General features: G+C 61.9%; 3 protein-coding genes across 20 annotated transcripts in view; all 3 read right to left on the bottom strand.

Moving 5' to 3' along the window:
• MYO15B (myosin XVB) overlaps positions 1-12,357 on the bottom strand; it is a 30,700-nt gene extending 18,343 nt beyond the window's left edge. Inside the window, exons 1-17 of the mRNA XM_045572103.1 lie at positions 11,606-12,357; positions 11,123-11,521; positions 10,422-10,742; positions 10,035-10,098; positions 9,708-9,814; positions 9,473-9,547; positions 9,084-9,180; positions 8,771-8,874; positions 8,603-8,666; positions 8,319-8,501; positions 8,044-8,256; positions 7,027-7,140; positions 6,857-6,915; positions 6,650-6,782; positions 5,426-5,521; positions 5,052-5,183; positions 3,465-3,590 (exon numbers count right to left, since the gene is read on the bottom strand). Coding sequence (XP_045428059.1) covers positions 3,465-3,590; positions 5,052-5,183; positions 5,426-5,521; positions 6,650-6,782; positions 6,857-6,915; positions 7,027-7,140; positions 8,044-8,256; positions 8,319-8,501; positions 8,603-8,666; positions 8,771-8,874; positions 9,084-9,180; positions 9,473-9,547; positions 9,708-9,814; positions 10,035-10,098; positions 10,422-10,742; positions 11,123-11,521; positions 11,606-12,357 — 3,039 coding nt within the window. The remainder of the gene's footprint in view (positions 1-3,464; positions 3,591-5,051; positions 5,184-5,425; positions 5,522-6,649; positions 6,783-6,856; positions 6,916-7,026; positions 7,141-8,043; positions 8,257-8,318; positions 8,502-8,602; positions 8,667-8,770; positions 8,875-9,083; positions 9,181-9,472; positions 9,548-9,707; positions 9,815-10,034; positions 10,099-10,421; positions 10,743-11,122; positions 11,522-11,605) is intronic.
• LOC118704450 (UPF0450 protein C17orf58) lies at positions 1,607-18,433 on the bottom strand. The gene is made up of 4 exons (XM_036412155.2): positions 18,418-18,433; positions 16,572-16,580; positions 2,363-2,809; positions 1,607-2,316 (listed from the first exon to the last, which is right to left on the bottom strand). The coding sequence occupies exon 3, from the start codon at positions 2,721-2,723 to the stop codon at positions 2,430-2,432; it is 294 nt and encodes a 97-aa protein (XP_036268048.2). The 5' UTR covers positions 2,724-2,809; positions 16,572-16,580; positions 18,418-18,433; the 3' UTR covers positions 1,607-2,316; positions 2,363-2,429.
• Positions 17,420-21,074, bottom strand: part of LLGL2 (LLGL scribble cell polarity complex component 2) — a 45,435-nt gene continuing 41,780 nt past the window's right edge. For 10 of the 18 annotated variants that reach the window (XM_036412512.1, XM_036412502.1, XM_036412513.1 and 7 more), the window contains 10 exons: positions 20,700-20,850; positions 19,991-20,107; positions 19,698-19,864; positions 19,163-19,427; positions 18,834-18,987; positions 18,523-18,551; positions 18,279-18,326; positions 18,105-18,147; positions 17,978-18,016; positions 17,420-17,749 (listed from right to left, as the gene is read on the bottom strand). In XM_036412512.1, coding sequence (XP_036268405.1) covers positions 17,713-17,749; positions 17,978-18,016; positions 18,105-18,147; positions 18,279-18,326; positions 18,523-18,551; positions 18,834-18,987; positions 19,163-19,427; positions 19,698-19,864; positions 19,991-20,107; positions 20,700-20,850 — 1,050 coding nt within the window. In that variant the 3' untranslated portion in view covers positions 17,420-17,712. Of the gene's footprint in view, positions 17,754-17,958; positions 18,017-18,104; positions 18,148-18,278; positions 18,327-18,522; positions 18,552-18,833; positions 18,988-19,162; positions 19,428-19,697; positions 19,865-19,990; positions 20,108-20,699; positions 20,906-21,074 lie in introns of those variants that run through there. The other 8 variants (XM_036412506.2, XM_045572194.1, XM_045572195.1 and 5 more) reach the window with 8 other exon arrangements.

Raw genomic sequence — 21,074 nt, 5'->3', positions numbered from 1 at the left:
CCTTTGTCTCGTTGGCTGGCTGTGCCGGGAACCCTGGAAACCCACATGCAAAGCAATAAACTGGGCTCTTATCGGACACCAGGCACAAAAGTTAACTCCAAGCGCACAGATCAAAGACGTCGGCGGGAGAGCGGGGACTGCAAACGCGAAGAAGAAAACAGGGAGAAAGCGTCATGACATTGGACTTGGCAACGATTTCCTGAACACAACACTGAGGGCACAGACAGCAAAAGAAAAAAGTAGTTCAATTCGATGTCAGCACAACTACAAACGTCTGTGTGTCAAAACCCACTAGTCAGGGAGCAGAGACCACCCACAGGATGGGAGGAAATACTGCAGAGCAGATAAGGGATGGACTACCCAGAGCTCCTACAACCAACTCAACCGTTCAAAAACAGGCAAAGGCCAGCCGAACCCGGTTTGGCTCAGTGGTAGAGCATCGGTCTGCGGACTGAAGGGTCCCAGGTTCGATTCCGGTCAGGGGCATGCACCTTGGTTGCGGGCACATCCCCGGTAGGGGGTGTGCAAGAGGCAGCTGATCGATGATTCTCTCTCATCGACGTTTCTGGCTCTCTATCTCTCTCCCTTCCTCTCGGTAAAAAATCAATAAAATATATTTAAAAAAACAAACAAAAAACGGTCAAAGGCCTCGGGCAGACGTTTCTCTGAAGCTACGCAAACAGCCCCGAAGCGCCTGGAAAGACTCTCAACACCATTAGGGAAATGCAAATAAAACCACAGTGAGATACAGTTTCACACCCAACGAGGACGGCTACAGTTTTTTTAAAATGGAAAATAACACATTTTGGCAAGGACGTGGGGAAGTCGGAACCCTCCTACACGCTGGTGGGAATTAAAACGGTGCAGCCGCCGAGGAAAAACCATCCGGTGGCTCCTCGGCACATAGAACCACCGTGAGGCCAGCCATCCTGGTGCTAGGGAGAGACCGAAGGACGGAGGGCAGAGACGAAGCAGATGCTCGCACACCGTGTCCACAGTGGCTCTAGTCACAGCAGCCAAAAAGGCAGCAGCCACTCCCGTGCCCTTCCTCAGCTGGAAGGTGGACACTGAATCAGACCCTTAAAAATGGTTAAAATGGGGCAACACTGGTTTGGCTCAGTGGATAGAGCGTCAGCCTGCAGACTGAAAGGTCCCGGGTTCGATTCCGGTCAGGGGCATGTACCTTGGTTGCGGGCACATCCCCGGTAGGGGGCGTGCAAGAGGCAGCTGGTTGATGATTCTCTTTCATCGATGTTTCTAACTCTCTATCCCTCTCTCCTCTCTGTAAAATATCAATAAAACATTTTTAAAAAAAGATATTAAAAAAAAAAGGTTAAAATTGCCCTGGCAGGTTTGGCTCAGTGGATAGAGAGTTGGCCTGAGGACCGAAGGGTCCCAGGTTCGATTCTGGTCAAGAGCTTGTGCCTGGGTTGCAGGCTCGATCCCCAGCAGGGGTGGTGCAGGAGGCAACCAATCAATGATTCTCTCTCATCATTGATGTTTCTCTCTCTCTCCCTCTCCCTCTCCCTTCCTCTCTGAAATCAATAAACACATTTTTTAAAAGTGGTTAAAATGGTAAAATCGATGTAATGAATAGTTTGTGACATTTTTTTTTTTTTTTTGATTTCAAGGCAAGGTTTACTGCTTTACAAAACAAACATGATATTTGGTCTTAATAGAAAAATGACATCAGATACACCCTGACTCTGTTTAGCATTGGGATAGCTCACAGTTTCTGCACAAAACATAGGTTTTTAGGAGCAGGGAGGCATGAAAATAAGCTATCTTACCCTTTGGTACATCAGAAACACTTGTTTGAGTAATATTTTGCTTGAATTAAGCCCTTTAATATTCTTTAAGTGTAAAACTTCATAACGTGTCTTGGGGCTCTGACCCATATGTTTGATCTATATGACACCATACATGTCTTTGACTAGTGCACTTACTGTTATGTACAGAACTTAAAATGTGATGCTGTAGGTATGCCATTTGGTTTGATACGTGATATAAACTATTCAATGTTGTATATAAAATCAAGGAAATGTTTTTTTGTGAACGATTTCTATTGAGAATGTATTTAAATTAAAATAATTAAAAATAAACAGCATGAAGCAGTGATCTGTTAATGGGACAGGTCAGTAGCCAGGTGCATGACTAGCACTAAGAATAACTCTGCCACCGAGTTCAGAAGCATACATTTAAGAAGCATCTTGTAAATAAGGTGACAAACTTCACGATTAGAGTTGGAACTATGCAACTAGTTCATAAAAAAGAGCCATGTGCCCTATTATAAAGGAAGGTCCCATTACAATGGCCCTTCACACAAAACACAGGTTTTTAGGGGCAGGGATTACATGATTACATGAAGATAGACCTCTCCTGTCTTAATTCCAAGTCTCTTACGATCCAGACATGCTGGGATGGTAAGTTCAAATGCATTGGGTGTGAATTGCACCTTGAACTTGCACATCCCTTTTTCGGTTAAACCTTTTCACGTAGCTGCTGCTGCTCTGGAGCAGCCCATCTCCTGGCCGGAGCCGCCCTCTTAGGACCTGGAGCAGAGCCGTAGGGAGCTGCCGCCTCTTATGGTAGATGTGGCCCATCACAATATACCTGCTGCCGGGTTTCAACTCTGGGCATGTCTTGTTGCAGCTGGAGGAGTCCAGGGCTAAGAGGTGGACGCGGAAGAAAAAGCCGTCCGGGGTGATGTACAGGCGGTTCATCTTGTACAGCCCGTCCCGGTCCACCAGCAGCGTCACCAGCTGGATGCCCGGGCCCACCACGTCCACATCGTGCACGATGCCGTTCACTGCGAACTCGCTGGCGCAGAAGGACTCGCGCTCGTCCAGCTCCACGCGGCAGGCGTGCGCGCAGGGCTCGGCGCCGGGCTCCGCGTCGCCCCGGGGCCGGTCCCGGTGCGGCGGCGGCGGCGGCGCGGGGAGCGCGGGCGGCGCGGCGGCGCGCGGCCGGTTGGGGTGAGCCAGGCCGTCGGGGGCGCGCGCGGGCGGGCGCGCGGCGGGGAAGCCAGTTTGTGACATTTTTAAGGCCACCTCGGTCATGTGCCCGGCTCCTTTATATACCACCAGCCTGGAACCAGCATGTGCCCGACTGGGAATCAAACCATGCCTCCGGGGTCAGAGGTTGACACTCAACTACTGAGCCACACCAGCTGGACTGTCCCTTGCTTTTAAATCTTTGTGACCTTCAATGCAACAGTTTTATATTTCTATTCAATCGCCATGTGTTTCTGTCTTTCTCTCTTTCTGCTGTGATTTTTTTGGAGGTATAATTGTCATCCTCCTTCTGTTTCTTGTTTGGGTTAGCGTTGGGGTAGTCTGTATTTCTTCTACAACCAAAGATGGCCACGCCCTGGAGGGGGCCTCCCCTCCCCGCTCCTGTCACCTGCCATTTGACAGCTCCGAAGGGAAACACCAGGGTCCCAGGCCCCCCTGGCGCCCCCATACCTGGTAGGTGACGGCCCCTGCGAAATGCCGCACGGTGAAGATGGGCAGGGGCAGCTGGGGCTTGGCGTAGCAGGGGTGGTCGCCATGGTGATAGTGGCACTTCTGCAGGAAGGTGTGGTCGGTGGCCTGACAAGAGAGATGGCTCCCTCAGGCCCTGCCTCCCTGCCCCTGTGCCCCAGACGCCCCGATAGGAGTCGCTGCGAACCCGAGTCCCTGTGACCTGGGAAGGGCGCCTCCCTCTTCCCAGGAACTGTTTGGACGACAAAGTGCTGTTTGAGACCAGGAAACCGCCTCTGTCAACAAACACCGACCATTTAAAGGCGCAGGGCCTTTAAGACGGGTGCAGCGGGCACGCACAGCTGCAGGTGTTTCTACATCAGCCTTTTTATTTTTTAAAAAAATATATCCTATTGATTTTTCACAGAGAGGAAGGGAAATGGATAGAGAGCTAGAAACATTGATGAGAGAGAAACATCGACCAGCTGCCTCCTGCACACCCCCCACTGGGGATGCGCCCGCAACCAAGGCACATGCCCTTGACCGGAATCGAACCTGGGACCCTTCGGTCCGCAGGCCAACACTCTATCCACTGAGCCAAACCAGTTTCGGCAGTCTTTTTATTCTTTTTAAATATATTTTTATTGATTTCAGAGATGAAGGGAGAGGGAAGGAGAGAAACATTGATGTGAGAGAGAAAAATCCTCGGTTGCCTTCCCTATGCACCGTGACCAGGGGTTGAACCCGGGACCTTTTGGTGTACAGAATGACGCTCCAATCGAGCCACACCGGCCAGGGCTACATGTGAATACTTTTATATTAAGATTATATCGATCAATGAAATCCTATCACGTTGGAGTTTTATAATAATGATGATGTTTTTCGCCATTATCTTCAGCCTCTGATGAAGTGGGAAGACGGGAAGGTGCCGCCTTATATCCGGGTCGCGGTGCAATTAGCTTCAATGGCCTCACATGCAGAGGAGGCCCACGCTGCACATCCATGCACCGCGCCACGCAGGCGTGGCTTACCGTGCGGTGTGTGTGCTCTGTGCATGTCAACACCTCTCTCCTGCTACGCTGCGGACTCTAAGGGAGGGGCTGGGTATTTTGCTCACCTTTTTGTCCTGGCACAGATATTCATCCACTTAGTATTCAGTGCCCCTGAACCATGTGCCAGGCGCTGAGACGGGGCTGAAAGCCTCCAGAGGCGGGCCCAGTCTACCCCGGGAGAGTCAGTGAGTAAATATGCAATGCCATTGCCATGGACACAGTGTGGCCACCTGTAAGGCAGCAGCCTGGGAGCAGCAGGGAGCGGAGGCCGGGTGGTGGAAGGCAGCATTTGCTCACCTCTGGGGGGCGCTGCTCAGTCCCCTCCTCCGTGCCCCTCAGGCATGATGGCCTCTCTTCTGCAGTGAGGACTTGGGGACCCTCAGAGAGGTCAGACCTCCTGCTCACGGTCACCCAGCACAGGGTGTGAACCCAGTTTGGCCACTGCCTTCCCAAGCTGTACTGAAGGTGTGTGAGTGGTGTCTCTGAACCCATCTCCTTATTGGTTCCCCCCCTCCTTGTCCTGCCCCAGGGGGCTCACCTGGGACAGCCATGTCTGGGCATCCAGGATACGCAGGAGGCTCAGGGGCTGGTCTACCAGGAGGTCCAGGCAGGATTCCCTCGGAGACTGGGGGATGGGCGCCCAGGGCAGCAACTCTCGCCGACACTCCTCCTGGGAACAGCCAGCACCTGGCCTTTTACGGAGCCCACCCGCATTCACGGGTGACCTCATCTGAGCCGGAGCAGGGATAGCCTTCCCATTTTACAGATGAGAAAACTGAGGTTCAGAAGGACCGAGGCAGCCCACAGCAAGCAAGCGGGCTTTGGGGCAGAGCTCTCGGCGCAGTGCCCTCCCTGCACGCATGGCCTCCGTTCTGCGTGTCCCCCGGCCCTGTCCATGCCCTGGTCCCTCACCTCCTCCTGGGCCAGCAGCATCCGGCTGGCGAAGAGCTGCAGGCGCTCGCTGGCGAGGTTGCTGCACAGTTGCTCTAGGCCGTTCACCCGCAGCGCCTGGGGGCACACGGGCAGTGAGGTGGGCACCCCTGAGATGAGGGCACCGGGCAGGGGTGGGGGCTGGGCACCCAGGCCTGGTGCCCTTCACCCCCCTCCCACAAGCTGCCTGCATCCTCCCAGCATGCAGGGCGGAGCGGTGCCCCGGGCTAACGGCGCACCCTATAGGGTCAGGTGCACCCTATAGGGTCAGGCGCACCCTATAGGGTCAGGCGCACCCTATAGGGTCAGGCGCACAGGCCACAGTCAGGCCTCCCCCTAGGTTTCCACCCCTGCCCTCTGCCTCGGCATGAGCCACGGACACCCTGTGGTCTGGAAGACTCTGCCTACGACCTAGCCTGCTGGCTTTCACAATCCCACACCCTCATCAGCAGGGCTCCAGGCTGCTGCCTCCAGAAGCCTTTGCATATTGCTCCTGTAGGGGATTACAGACTCCTTCCTGCGTGGCCCCCAGCACAGCCCCCACTTCCTGTAGCTTTGGATAGAGGGCTTTGACACATTCTTAAACTAAGGTGACCAGACATCCCGATTTTGAACAATTTGTCTCGTGTCCCGCGGCGTTTTAAAAAAAGTCCCAATCAGGACATTTTTAAAACGCCGCGGGACACGAGACAAATTGTTCAAAGTCGGGACTGTCCCGCCAAAAGCAGGGTGTCTGGTTGCCTTATCTTAAACACACAAGAGCACGCATGCACACGGGCGCACACACACTTGTCATGGTCACCAAGGACACCCTGGAGGGGCGGGCAGCGAACAGGGCCGTCCAGGGGGGGCTCCCTCTTGTTCTAGTCCCTCCTCCCTGCCCTGAGGAGGCAGGACCCCCTGGGAAGGGGTAGAGAGCTTGTGAAAGCCGGGGGGACTGGAGGGCCCGTGGTGCACCGGAGGCGAGGCTGTGGCCGCCCCGCGCTGGGCCTTCACCTCCCGCTGCCCCAGAGGCGATGCCGGGCCTGGGCCGAGCCCGGCAGACGGGCTGCCCCTACAGGGTGTGCAGCTGACTCATGGGCCATCGGGGACTGGCAGGCTAACAGGTCACCGGTGCCCTCACAGGGGAGCTGGCGCTGCTGGGGCCCCCGGAAACAATCAGTGCGAAGTGGGCGCCCTGTCTGGGCCCCACCGCCAGGGGGTGACCTCAAAACCGTAGACATCCGCGACGGTGATGGTCTCCGTGCTGCCTCCCTCCCCGGGCGGGGCCAGCCGCGTGTTGGTCCTCCTCAGAAGCCAGCCGAAGAGCCGCGCGTACAGGGCCGTGGCCAGGGCGTCCCTGTGGGCACGGGGTGTGAGCACGTGCAGCGGACTGCCAGGCGAGGCTCCGGCTCTCTCTCGCCCCCAGGGCACCTGGCATCTATGGCCCTCTCCAGCGACAGCGATCTCGAGGCCGGGCCATAGGGAGTCTCCTGGGGGCAGAGCGTGTGCACGGGGCACGTCAGGCCTAGGCCCACACGGGCACTCGGCCAGCCATCGGGCGGTCCGGCCGTGCCCACGCCTCCCGGAACCCTCCAGCTCACCGTGACCCGCCTGGTGACAGCCCCCTCCAGGCGCTCGGGCGGCACCCGCAGCAGCCGGGCTGCGGTGTGGATCTCGGCCCAGCTGGACACGGCAGCCACCTCCTGGGACTCCCTCTGGGCAGGGGAAGGAGGGGGCAGGGACAGGGGGCGCTGTGCTTGGGCAGCGGCCACGTCCCTCAGGGCAGGGGCCGGCCTTGCTTTGCACAGCAGCTGCCCGGTTCCCCGAAGGTAGATCGATGGGTCTGGGCCGCAGGAGCCCGCTCTAGGGTCCAAGGGCCCTGAGTGTGAGTCCTGACGTCACGTCTCCACTAGCTGGCCCGCCTCACACGTCTCTTTCCTCTCTGAACCGCCACTGTCTTATGGCAAAAGGGGAGACACAGCCCTTATTGTGGAGGGCGGCTCCCAGGTGGCTGAGTGATGCGGGCTGCGGGAGGTGCAGCAAGTAAACAAAGCTTGACCAGGTGCGAGTCATTGAGGAGATTCGAAACCCGCGAGAACATTGTAAACATCTTGACTACGCCCTTCCTTTGCCTGGTGGGATCTGGCTATAAAACACTCGGTTTGCAGGCTGCAGCACTGTCTCTAATGAGAGGGCAGCGCCCCATCTGGCCCCAGCTTTATTCTCGTCTGTCTTTTGTAATCCTTCACTGCCTCCCCCTCCCCCCCCAGGTTCACCCATGGCCATGCTGGCCCAGCACACTTACATTCCAGGGTTTTCCTGAGAACCAAATTAGAAAACGTATGTACAGTGGCTTACACAGGGCCTGGTCCATAACAGCTGCTCAGTTAGTACCAGGTGTGCTTCCGGGGGTGGCAGCTGAGTGGGACAGGCAGTGGCACAGATGCCAAAACTCCAGGTCTGCTGCCCATCTGGCTGGTGGGGGTCTGCCTGCTTTCCGGAGCAGCTGGGAGGCCCCGGGCTGCACAGTCTCCCACATACACGCAGCTTGGGCATCGTGACTGCTGCCCTGATTATGCACACAAGCCCCATGGGCTCGGCGCCTCCGGGGAGCCCACCTCTGTCGAGGAGAAGCAGATGTTGCCCAGCTGCAGGATGGTAGCCAGCACGGCCCACACTGCAGTCAGCTCCTCCGGGCACAAGCCCAGCGCCTGCAGCGCCTTCACCAGTCCCGTGAAGTCCTGGGCATCCTCCTTGCCCTGGAGCCTGCAGGCCTGGCCCTGAGGGGCACAGCAGGGGTGGGCAGCAGGGCCTGGCCCCCCCGCCTTGCTCTACCCCAGCTCCTCTTCAGACCCCCCTACCAAGACCCCTCCTGGGCGGGCCCTGCCCCAACCTGGTTGAGGTAGTGGTAGGTCTCCGGCTCCTGCAGGGACAGCTGCTCCCGTTCCGTGGGGTCCAGCCCCGCCAGCAGCTCATAGAAAACATGGAAGCTCCTCTCGGCCTGGGCCTTGGCGGAGAAGGCCTGGCTTAGGGGGACCGTGGCCTGGTCCTGTGCCCAGGGCAGCAAGGACGGGTCCTGGGGAGGGCAGGCCTGGGGGCCTAGGAACCCCCCCCCCAACCCCTCCCTCTTCCCCACTCCAGGGGCTGGGAAGGGGTGAGTTGCAGCGTGGGTCTCACCTGAAACACCACCCTCGAGGTCTCAAGCAGATAATGGGACACGGACGCTCCCACGATGACCCCGCTGTGGGCACAGGACACCGGGGGAGGGGGAGGGTGCCCCTGAGAATGGGACCCACCATGGGCGGCGTCTCAGGCTCCTGTGCCCACCTGGCCCCCCTCACTTACCGCTGCAGGCAGAGACCCAGGACCTGCCCGAAGCGGCTGGCGTTGGCGTTGAGGACTGTCTTGGCATGGCCAAAGCTGCCCAGCCAGGGCAGCACGTCGTCCAGCTGGTGGGGACGGGCATTCAGATCAGCCCAGCAGAGCAATGAGCCCCTGGCCAGGCCTCCCCGCTGTGGGCACTCTGTGCCTGGGACCCGGCTGGTGCCCCCACAGCAGGCAATGCCCGGGGCTGTCCCTGAGGAGACGCCAGGGCCCGAAAACCCCGTCCCGGCCGGAAGGAGAAGGGTGGTCCCGGGAAACGGCCAGCTGCCCCCACCTGACATCCTCCGGCCCCCGCCTGCCGCTGCTCCAGGCCGCTCAGGAAGCGCACGATCTGCTTGGCGGCTTCTGTCTTCCCTGAGCCGCTGTGCCCACTGCGGGAGGGAGGGGCTGGCAGGCCTCCGGGGAGGGCCCATCGCATCTCCCCACTGAGCCGTGCAGTGGGGACACGCCCCAAAGGCAGATAGCCCCGGGGCACGGAGACCCAACAGAAAAAGCCCCCGAGCTGCCTCGTTCCAGGGCACAGGCGGTGACGCCAGCCAGCACCAGGCCCTCAGCGTCCGGAGCGGCCAGGCCGTGGAGCAGAGCGGCAGTTTGCACACAGCCCTCCCCGCCCGGCCCGCCTCGTGCGGCCTGTGGGTTCCCGGCCAGGCAGCCAGCCCTCACCTGAGGAGGATGCCTGCGTCCCGCCCCGCGCTCTGAGCCAGGCTGCGGGCCGATGCCCCGATGGCGAAGACGTGCCTGGGGAGAGGGCGGGCGGGCGGGCAGGCCGCAGGGGCCTCTGGGCCCTCGCAGGTGGAGGCGGGGTGCCCCGCCGTCCCCCCAGGACCCCAGTCAGTGGGACCCGCCCGGGCTTAGCCGCTGGGGGTTGAACCAAAGGTTGGTGGAGAAGGTCACTCACGGGTCACTGGGGGCCTCCTGGGGGCCGTAGCGGGCCAGGATCTCAGGCGAGAAGACAGGCAGCGGCCGGCGGGGGTTCAGAGCGAGCAGGAGGGGCCCCCCAAAGGTCTGGGGAGGGAAGCACGAGCTCCCACCAGAACTTGGAGCAGGCGGGAGGGGCAGATGGAACGGGGCTCAATGCTTCCCGCCCAGACCCCAGCCCGCTCTGCAGGGCCCGAGAGGGTTCGGCCAGCCAGGAAGGAGGAGAGGAGATGCTCTGGGTGCTGGAGGGCCCTCGGGTCCCGGGAGAAGGGGAGTCCCAGCCCCCGTCCCCTCGGGTGCCCCATACGTAGATGCGGCCCAGGCGAAACCTCTTCTTGAGGCACAGCAGGACGGCGCTGTCACACAGCGGGCTGCGGGCAGGCGGGCCAGCATGGGGGGGGGGCGGGGAGAGGAGGGGGGAGGTCCCAGGTTACTGGGGTTCTGCCACTGGCTGCAGGCACTGGGCAATGCCCCTCTCTGGGCCCATCCTAACGGCCGGCTGCTAGGTAAGCAGCCCACCCAAGGGGCTGGCAAACAGGGAAGCTTCGTGTGGGTTAGAGAAGGAAGTCCCAAGCAGGGACATCTGCTGGTCACCCCCCCCCCTCCCGTCCCACGTTAGGGAGGCCCGACCCCTCCACAGGCTGCAGAAAAGGCGGAGGAGGCGCCCAGGCCGGGCGGCGGGCAGGGCGCTCACCGCAGCCGGGCCAGGTCCTCGGTGTCCTCCAGGGGGGCCCCTGGGGGCCTGCCCTCGGCGCCCGGGAAGCACGGCGCCTCCAGGCCCGGCCCAAGGCTCCGCTCCAGCTCGCGCTCCAGCGCCTCCTCCGCCTCGTCCTCCGGCTCCCAGGGGTCCCCGCGGGGCCGGGAGGGGCCCGGGCGCTTCTCCAGGGTGAGCTGGGGCAGCAGCGCGCCGGCGCCGGGCCCGGGGTCCCCGCGGGCGCCGGGGTCCCGCGCCCAGTGCCCCGGGGCCGCCGCCGCCGCCGCCGCGGTCCCGGGCTCCGCTTCGCTGCCGGAGCCGCTGCCGTCCCGCGGGGGGCCCGCCGCCCCCTCCCCGCTCTCCCGGCGCCCCTCCCCGGCCCCTGCGGCCCCTGCCCCGGGCCAGACGCGCCCCTGCCTGGAGGGGGCGCCCGCGGACGCGTCCTCCGAGCTCCGGCTGCTCGGTGCCCTCCCGGCCCGGTGGGTGCTGGGGAACACGACCGCGAACTTGGGGTCCGGGGTCGGGTCCGGGCAGGCGACCTGCGGGGAGCCCGGGCCGCCGGCAGGGGGAGCCCGCGGCCGCCCCCGGAGTCCCACGACGCCGGCCAGGCGCTGCCCCAGACGGCGCCGCAGCCCCCGCGCGCGCCCCGGGCCCTCGCCCGCCGGTGCCTCCGCCCCGCCCGGCCCCGGCCCCGGCCCGGCCCCGGCCCCGCGGCCCCGCGCAGCCCGAGCAGCCGCCAGAGCCAGCGCAGGAGGCCCAGGGCCCGGGCCACGCGGAGGAGCCTTTCCTTGAGGTTTGGGCGATGGGGACCCGCATCCTGGGGCGCGGGACCCGGGGGCGCCCTCGCGCGGAGCCGGTGCAGCGCCACCAGGGCGGCCAGCGGCGCGGGGTCCCCGGGCGCGTCGCCCCCTCCGCCCTCCGCGGCGCCCTCGCCCGCCGCCGCCTGCGCCTTCCCCGGCTCCGCTCCCACCCGGCGGCGCGGGGCCCCTCCGGGCTCAGCCTCTGGCCGCGCCCCGGCGGCGCTCGGGTCCCCTGGAGCCCGCGAGCTCGTGGGGCCGCCGGCGGGGCCGCCCTCGAGGGCGCCGGCGGTCGCGGCCGTCCTGCCCCCCGGCTCGGCCTCCGGGGCCCGGCTCCCTGGCCCTGGGGCTGCCGGCGAGCCCGGCCCAGGCCCGGCCTCCTCCCGCCTCTGGTCCGTGTCGGACCCGGAGCCCGCCGTCGCTCCCCGGGGCCCGGTCCGCAGGGACCCTCCCGGGTCTCGGGGCGCGCAGTGCGGCTCGGAGTCGCTGCTCCCGCCGTCGCTGCTCCGGGGCGCGCCCTGCGCCCGCGCTGCCGCCGGCCCGGGGTGGGGGTCCCCCGAGCTCGCGTCCGTTTGCGCCGGGCTGGACCGCGGCTCCGGGGTCCCGCCGCCCCGGCTGCCGCTGTCCGGGTCCCCGCGGGCCTCGCTGTCCGGGCAGGAGCTGCCCCGGTCCCCGCCCGACGTGTCCCCGCCGCCGGGGCTCCGCGGCGCCCGGCGTCCCCGCCCTTTGCCTTTCCTCCGGCGGCGGCCGTGCCCGCCGCTCCTCCCTTCTCCTCGGGGGACACCGTCCTCCAGGCGCCCCCCGCGGCCGTCCCCGGGCTCCCGGCTCTCCCCCGGCCCGCGCCCCCGGGGCCTGGCACTGCCCGGCCTCCTCCCCTGAGCAGCTGGCGGAGAACCAGCCCCGGGCCGCGGGCAGCCGCCCTGCCCCTCTGCCGGGGGCTTCCTGCGGCCACCGGGGCTCCCCTGGCCTCCCAGGGCGGGATCCAAGGCAGGTCCCCGGCCTCCGGCCTTCCCGCGGCCCCGGCGGCGGTCCCCGCGGGCCGCGCCCTCGCCGCTGGCAGAGCCGGACTCCTGCTCCCCTGAGTCTGGCCTCCTTGCTCCCTCCGGGCACCGGGGCGCTTTGCCCTTTCTCCCGCCCATGGCAGGCGCAGGGGAGAGGGGCTTCCCGGTGGCTTGCTCCTCTCCCTTTCCCTTTCCTGCGACCTGGCTGCCCTGGACCCCCTCAGCCCTCCGACGCCCTCCGCAGGCTACCGTGCGCCGCCCTGGTCGGCGCCTCACACCTGCCCGCCCACTGCCCGCCTCAGGCCTCAGGGGGAGCATCAATAATGCAGGTGGCGCGGGCCCTGACCCTCCACACAATGGAGCAGAGCCGCCCAGGAAAGAGGAGATGCTGCTGACACTGCAGGCAAAGGCCGAGGACAGGGCAACTGGCCGCATACGGCTCTTCGGCCCTTTGAGAATGGCTCTTCACCAAATACCACGGCCTGGGCGAGTCTGTTTTGAAGAAGTGGCGTTAGAAGAAGTTTAAATTTAAAAAATGTGGCTCTCAAATTTCAGTCGTCCTGTTGCTATTTGGCTCTGTGGATGGATGAGTTTGCCGACCACGGCACCAGGGAGTCGCTGCCTGCTAGGCCGGCCTGGCACCCGGCCACGCTGAGCTGCCGCTGCCTCGCTGCTGGCGGGCAGGGGTGAGGGGTGCGGAAGGAACCCGTCTGGGCCCTCCTCTCAGTCCTGGGGCTCTAGGAGGCACCCACCCACCTTCCTTAGCCCCTGGACTGCCCCAGACTGGGACTAGGCTGAGCTGGGTGCACAGTGAACACTGCATGAGTTTTATTAGTTTGCTGTCGTTTGAGATTGTGAAATATAATTAAAGAAACAGCACCACATACATGGACACCCTCAGCTGGTCAACGTGACACCCAGGAAAGGGAGGCCCCACCCCCCAGAGCAGATCCCTCCCACTTTTCCCATGCAGCCCCTCCCCTGCTTTGTCCTCTGGGGAGAGCAGCTATAGAGTTTGGACAGGTTCAAGCACTGGACTGATGAGTGGCCACCTGCAAGTCCCAGCTCAGAGGGAGCCTCCCAGCACGATAGCCAACAGCGAGAGTTGAAGGATGCCTTTTGGATTCTCTGATGTTTTCCTCACAATAGACGGGTTGAGGGAAGAGCACCACTGGTGTGGAGCATGCTCATCAGGAGTCAGGGCACGTGGTACCAACACGATTTATCCGTGGATCCCTGGTGATGTTGGCCTTGGTCACCAGGATCCTGGGGTGTCTGCCAGGGTCTTCACTGTACACCTGCTGTGGTTTCCATCCCACAGTCTGAGCACTGGAGAGACACATAGAGCCAACTGGTAATGGGAGGAAGGCGGGGGAGGGGGGTCAGGAGGTGCTTAGGGATGACACAATTGCCTCGGGTCCTTGAGGGTAGATTGGCCATGAGCAGTGAGGAGGAGGCGGGACCAGTAAAAGTGGGCTGGGCCTAAAGGTGGGGGTTGTTCAGAGAGATCTGTATTTCTGTAATTAATTTGTGTCCTGCCTTGTGGACCTACTTGCTACCTCACCCAATGGTTTTTAAGGGGTGGGACCCACTTTGAACCTCACAAAATTGTAGTTGAGGGGCGGGTCCTACTGCCAACCTCAGCCAATGGGAGTTGAGGGGCTGGTCCCACTGCCAATCTCATCCAATGGAAATTGAGGGGCTGGTCCCATGGCCAACCTCAGCCAATGGTAGCTGAGGGTTGGGTCCCACTACCAAGCTCACCCAATGGTAGTTGAGGGTTGCGTCCCACTGGCAACCTCAGCCAATGGTAGCTGAGGGGCAGGTCCCACTGCCAACCTCAGCCAATGGCAGTTTAGGGGCTGGTCTCACTGCCAACCTCATCCAATGGGAGTTGAAGGGCGGGTCCAAGTGCCAACCTCGCCCAATGGGAGTTGAGGGGCGGGTCCCATTGCCAATCTCAGCCAATGCTTGTGGAGAGGTATTACTCATTTGGAACCTCACCCAAGGGGCGGGTCCCACTGCCATCTCAGCCAATGGGAGTGAGGGGCAGGTCCCACTGCCAACCTCAGCCAATTGGAGTTGAGGAGCGGGTGCCACTGACAACTCAGCCAATGGTAGTTGAGGGGCAGGTCCCTCTGCAAACCTTATCCAATGGTAGTTGAGGGGCTTGTCCCACTATAAACCTCAGCCAATGGGAGTTGAGGGGTGGGTCCCACTGCCTACCTCAGCCAATGGTAGCTGAGGCACGGGTCCCACAGCCATCATCACCCAATGGTAGTTGAGGGGCCGGTCCCACTGCCTATTTCAGCGAATGTTAGTGGTTGAGTGGGTCTCTCAGCTAATCTCAGCCAGTGGGAGTTGAGGGGCTGGTCCCACTGCCTACCTCACCTAATGGTTCTGGAGAGGTGTGACCCTTTTGGAACCTCACCCAATAGTTGTTGAGAGGCTTGTCCCACTTCTAACCTCACCCAATGGTAGTTGATGGGCGGAACCATCTTCCAAACTCACCCAATGGTTGTTGAGGGGTGGGACCAACAAACTAGTCCTAGGGCTGTTGCTCTTACCACTGAACATAATTGGCCAGAGCTGTTCATTACATTTTTTAAAAATAGTTTATTTTTATTTTTTTATTTGGGAATGATTCTAGATTTACCCCACAATTGCACAGTGAGTACAGGGTTCCTGCGCACAGGTCTGCATAGCTAGTCTGTCCGGTTGTTCACAGCTTCCGTAACCCCTGGGCCGACACAGCTAACAAGTGAGTGCTTGTGTCCTGCTTGAACCGGACTATAGACTTGTGTTTTCCTAGTCTTTCACTAATAGCCTTCTTCTGTTGGAGGATCGACCCAGAACCCCGCACTGCCTTTAGCCCCGTCTGTGCAGTGTCTCCAGTCATCTTTGTTTGTAATGACCTTGACGAGCTTGGAGGGTGCTGTGTGGAGAGGGGCTGCAGCATGTGGACAGGTTCAAGACTGGGACTCATGAGAGGACCCAGTCCTCTCGAGGCCACATGCAAGTTTGAGCCTGGAGGGCAGAGCTTCCCAGCACCATGACAGCCAACAGCTGTGGTTGTGAGCTTGGACCTGTGGTCTGAACTCGTGGCCCCACGTGTCTGAGTGACGTGGGCTTGATAGAGTTCAGGTGCGTGTAATTGTGTGAATTGGAAACCCTTGAGAATGCTGTAAACATCTTGACCGCGCCCTTCCTTTGCCTGATAGAATCTACTGTCCAAGAGATGGCTTACAGGCCCCCTCTCAGGCTCACCCTTGGCCGTGCCGGCTCGGCACAGTCCACGCATATTGTGGTCGCCGGCACCCTGTGCCCTTTTCTGACTCCACCCTCCCTCCTTCCAGAACCACCTCCCTCTCTCCCGCCTCACCCATCCACCGTCGACTTTCACTCCGTTGGTTGGGTGTTTCCTGGGAGCCAGGTGTTGTGTAACGTTAGACTCTTGTTTTAATCATTACAGCCCTCTGGTCAGGCCCTATTATCTGCCCCATTTTACAGAGAAGTAAACTGAGGCCCAGGACTGTGGTCATTTGCTCAAGGTCATATGGCCAGTCACTGGCAAAGCCCGTGGCCAGTGGTTGGGTCTGCCTGGCTTCTAAGGTCCACGTCTGCAGACCAGGTGTCCCGCTGCTCTGAACATCTCCCCGGCCCTGGGATCGGCAGTGACCCCCTCTTCCTGATTCGCCTTCTCCATGGCAGCTCTGTCAGTGCAGCCGCTCACATCTCCATTTCGCCCCTCCCGCCCTCCCCCCCGCCCCCGGCCTGCTGCTGGAGGACCTGCCTTCCTCTCCGTGCCTCCAGCTTCATTCGCACTTTCCAGAGGCTGCCAAGCCCCTCCGTCGTGAGCAGCTCTCAGTGAAAACAGTGGTCTCACTCTCAGTATGAGGATGTTTTCTTAGAACTGAAACACGCCAACTGAAATGTTAGCCGACATTAGCTAACATTTCAAAACACAGTGTACTTAACACAAAGCTCATCCTTAATGTGTGGGTATAAATCCATTGTCAATGAGTCTGTGATCTTTTCAGGAGAGAGACAGAGAGAGAGAACATCTTGTTCAGCCTGATTAGCCAGATCCTACCGCCGCCAGAAAGCATCCTGCTCCCTGGCAGAGCCGGCTGTGCCATGTTCTCCTGAGCTGGTGCTGTTGATATCACCATTATCTTCAATTCTCAGCTTCTTGGCAGGAACCTTCATGTCACTTGTTCATTTTTTTTTGTTTTTTAAGAATTTCCTTTTTAAAATTTTTATTTATTTAATTTATTAAAAATACATTTTATTGATTTTTTACAGAGAGGAAGGGAGATAGAGAGCTAGAGATGTTGATGAGAATCATCGACCAGCTGCCTCTTGTACACCCCCTACTGGGGATGTGCCCGAAACCAATGCACATGCCCCTGACCGGAATTGAACCTGGGACCTTTCAGTCAGCAGACCGATGCTCTTCCACTGAGCCAAACTGGTTTCGGTTATTTTTATATTTTTTAATATTTTATTGATTTTGTACAGAGAGGAAGGGAGAGAGTTAGAAACATCGATGAGAGTCATCTATCAGCTGCCTCTTGCACACCCCCCACTGGGGATATGCCCTTGACCGGAATCGAACCCGGGACCCTTCAGTCTCCAAGCTGATGCTCTATCCCATTGAGCCAAACCGGCTTTGGCCACTTGTTCATTTCTGAGTTAGTTTAGCTAACCAGATTTTTGTATTTATTTTTTAAATATATTTTTATTGATTTCAGAGAGGGAGGGAGAGAAACATCAATGATGAGAAAGAATCAGTGATGCCTTCTGCACACCTCCCACTGGGGACTGAAAACCGGGGCATGTGCGCTGACCAGGAATCAAACCAGACCCTCCTGGTTCATAGGTTGACCCTCAACCACTGAGCAACACTGGCCAGGCTGGGTGTCTTCCCCTTCTGACAGCAAGGGGGCTCCCTCTGCCCTGACGCAGGGATGTGGTCAGACGCATCCAGATGGTGAACTCCTGCTCTTTATTCCTAAAGACAGCAGAACAGCAGTGCTCGGACCCCAGGGACCGTTAGCTCTGCCTCCAACGCCGAAGCAGCGGACCCTCCCGAGCCAGCCTGGTCCCAGGACGAGCTCCAGGCCAGAGGCGAGGAGCCAGCTGATGGTTTTATTCGGGAATTTTCTACGTAGTTGAAAAATTGAGGTAGCTGGACCAGTGAAGAGGTAATAAGGTGTTTATTAAAAACTTTCTCACCCAGAGGCAGTTAAAATTTATAATTTAAAACCCAACCCACTACAAAAAGCAGGGGGAGGGGGATGATAAAAACTGTGCAACATTGACAAAAGGACCGAGCCGGACAGGGCCCGGGGAGGGACAGCCTGGAGCCGGGCCCCCCTTGCCGGGGCCGGAGCAGCAGCAGAGTGGAGGCTGAGGGCGCCCCAGCCTGCGGCCCGGCCGGTGTGGGCCCCTCCAGCTGGCCGGCCCCGGAGGCAGAGCCCTCAGTAGTGTTCACCGCGCGGCCTGGGCGCCCGGCCGGCTCACTTGGCTGCGGGAGGAGAGAGAGATGGACCTTCAGGGGCGTGCTGGGCGGGAGGGGCCCCGTCATGGAGCTCTCCGGGACAGCCAGGGTGTGTGTCCGGGCGGATGGACACTGGCCGGCAGGATCTTGGGGATGGGGCTCTTCCTCCCATGCCCCCCCAGGAGCTGCCCTCCGGCCGCCCCACCCCCTGCGCAGCGTCCTCAGGGCCCCTCCTCCCCTTTGCTGAGGCCGTACCTCATGGCCACCTGCTGGGATCGCCAATCGCCGTAGCTCCTGCGTGGGCAAAGACAGGGCAGTCACCCTCCACGGGACGGGGGCAGTCTCCTGGCTCAGGGGCCCCCTGCACGCGGCAGTGACTCACCCCCGGTCTCCCTCCAGTGTGCTCTGGATCTCCTTCAGGACCCCTGGGGGAGGGCGGCTGTGAGGCCAAGCCTGTCCCTTCCTCACTGATGGGGTGCTGGGGGGTCTGCCTCCCTCAGTTCCACCACCCCCCAAGAACATCCCTCCGTCAGCCCCCAACTCCCACCCAACTCACTCTCATCGCTGAGCAGAGCGTGCGCCATCACGGGGTCCGGTCTCTTCTCTGGAAGGTAGAGGCCAGGTTAGGAGGCTCCCAGCTGGAGGGGAGGCTGTCTCTACCCCCAGCCTGGAAACACACACACACACACACACACACACACACACACACACCCCTGTTCCCCTGGGGTCCCCTCTCCATCCATCCCATGTCTGGGCCGAGGCTGGCCCAGGTATGCTCACACACTCCCCTGCCATCTTACCTTCGCCATCACTCTGGCTCCCTGAGTTCCTGTGGGGGAGAGAGTAAAGATCGGGGGGCACTAGGCTCTCTGCTCTGGTCCCATGAGGCCGGCTCCCGGGCCTGCCCTGAGCAGGGGCGCCTGGGAGGCAAGCCAAGCCCCGGCCAGGGTGCCAGCTCACAGGGGAGGAGGGGCATACGGGGGGGAGGGGGGAACAAAGAGCCAGCGCCAGGAGGGTGGGCCGAGCTCACAGGGGAGGGGAGTGCGGCAGCTCCCAGTGGGCGCATCGGGAGGGGGAGGGGCTGAGGCCAAGGCCGCCTGCCCTTACCCACCTGGCTCGGCCCAAGGCCTTCTCGGGGCCTGACCCGTTGCGGGGACGATTGTGGTGCTTGGTTTCCGCGGAGTCCACCAGGCACCGGGGCTCCACCAGCCACTTGGTGGACAGGGAGAAGCGCTCAAACTCCGAGGGCGAGATCAGGTAGAAACCTGGGGGTGGAGACTAGTAGGCGAGGCCAGCCTGGTCTCTCAGAGCCTGCGGCTGCTGACAACCGGGCTTCCGACCAGGGACACGGGGACCAGGGCTCCCCTCAGTGCCTCCCAGCAGCCCTGCCGCGCAGCGGGCGCCCAGGCCGGCCCGCCCGCCCGCCCGCCCGGCGCGCACCTTGGCCGTGCTTGGTGAAGACGCAGGAGGCGATGCCGCTGACGTCCTCACGGCGGATGCAGCTGTAGCGCACCTGCGGCCTGAGCAGGGGCAGCGAGACCACCTGGATGTCGCCCAGGTTGGTGAGCACCGCCAGGTGGTGCTCCCCGTAGTCCTCGGCCCGGCAGCTGCCGAAGTGGGCCACGCTGACCCGCCGCACCCTCGAGCCCTCCAGGGCGGTGAGCTTCAGCTTCAGCCTGGCGCTCACCTTGGGCAGGGTGAACACCTGGGGCACGGGGCGGCGGTCACTGCCCGGCCTCGGCTCCGGGACAGGCGCTCGGCGCACCTGGGCCGGAGGGTGCCGGCCACGTCCTCCCACGGACGGGTCCCGTTTCGGGGTCCCCACCGCGGACCTGGGCCCGGGACACCACACAGAGCCCTCTCCTCCCCTCACTGCGCATGCCACCTGCGTTCACAGCTTTAAGCGGGTCCCAGCCACTGTCACTGTGCCCGAGTGTGAGCCCCTGGGGAGCCCCGCCCCCCCCCCCCGCGGCACCTTGAACTGCTCCTCGGACACCACGAGCAGCTGGTGGCTCCCCTGCATGTCCGGGCTCTTGGACAGGTCGTGGGCGACTTCCAGGGGCTCGGGGAGGGGCACGCTGTGTCCGTCCAGCACCAGGATGCCCACGACGGGCGCGCGGTGCATCAGCTGGATCTCCTTGACTGCAGGGAGGAAGGGCGGCGGTGGGGCTGGCGGGCGAAGGGCGAGGCCGGCAGCACCGCCCTGTCCCCAGCCCTGGCAGGCGGCACCCTCGCCCCCCACCCCCCGCCCCCCGGCTCAGCACTCACCCTGCTCCGCCCGCACGGGTTCGTCCGTCCTCCGCTCCGCCGGGGGCACATGCAGGGCAAAGGCGTAGACGGTGCCCCCGTTGGTGCCGGCCCACAGCGAGGGGCAGTGGCGGGAGCCTGCCCAGAGGCAAAGGTCCAGATGTGACCCTGGGCCTGAGGTCAGGGGGAGCCAGGTGGCCTTTCCAGTCCCTTGTGTGACTCCAAGGTCACGTGGGCAAACCCTGTCAGCCTCACTTCCCTCCTCCGCCTGCGGCTCTGCCTGCCTCCAGGCTGTAGACGGGGAGAAGGCTCGGCCGGCTCTGACAACCGAGGGCCCTAAACCCTGCTGGTTCTGAGCCTGGACAGCGGCCCCTGCACTGCAGGAGCGGACAGCCCACGCCCCACCCGTACCCTGGGGGGGTGAGGGGGGAGGGGGAGGACAGGAGAGGAGGACAGGGGGGACAATGAGGGGGCTTGTGCAGGCCCATGGCGTAGCAGCGGGATGTCCCACCCCACAGCCATTCTAGGAAGACATTCCCCCATTTTACAGGGGACAGGCTGAGACCCACCTTCTAGAGAGGGGGGGACCGGACAGGAAGCCGGGCGGGGGAGGGAGAGGCAGGCCCTGGTTCCACCGCTCACAAAGGGAAAACCCCCCTGAGGGGCCCTCCAGCCTGCCCTCGTGCCAGGGGGCGCAGGCCCGGGCCCCCACCCCCGGCCGGCTACTCACTGTCCCGCAGGTAGGTGTCGGCGAAGTAGAGGGTGCGGACGAAGCCGGTGAAGGAGTCCTCCGCCGTGCGGGCCTCGATCTTGCGCTGCACGGGCGCCAGCTCCATGTTCTGCAGGCCCGTCCGCTCCGCCCGTCCGCTCCGCCCCGGCACCTGCGGGGGTAGGGGGTGGGGGGGGCGGCCTGAGGGGGGGCTCTGCCTGACCTCCCTGAGGCGTCTATGGCTCAGCACCCATCATCCTGGGGGAGACTGGTCCCGGCTCACGCCACTCCCCGCCCGGTGACCTTCACCGAGGCCTTGGCCCTGAGGTGCTGCCGTCATTGCCTCTTACATCGGGGAAGCTGAGGCCCAGAGGAGAGTGGGACAAAACTGAGGCC

Source organism: Pipistrellus kuhlii, unplaced genomic scaffold, assembly GCF_014108245.1.
Source record: "Pipistrellus kuhlii isolate mPipKuh1 unplaced genomic scaffold, mPipKuh1.p scaffold_m20_p_44, whole genome shotgun sequence".
Taxonomy (NCBI): Eukaryota; Metazoa; Chordata; class Mammalia; order Chiroptera; family Vespertilionidae; genus Pipistrellus; species Pipistrellus kuhlii.
This window is presented reverse-complemented; position numbering and strand designations above follow the sequence as displayed.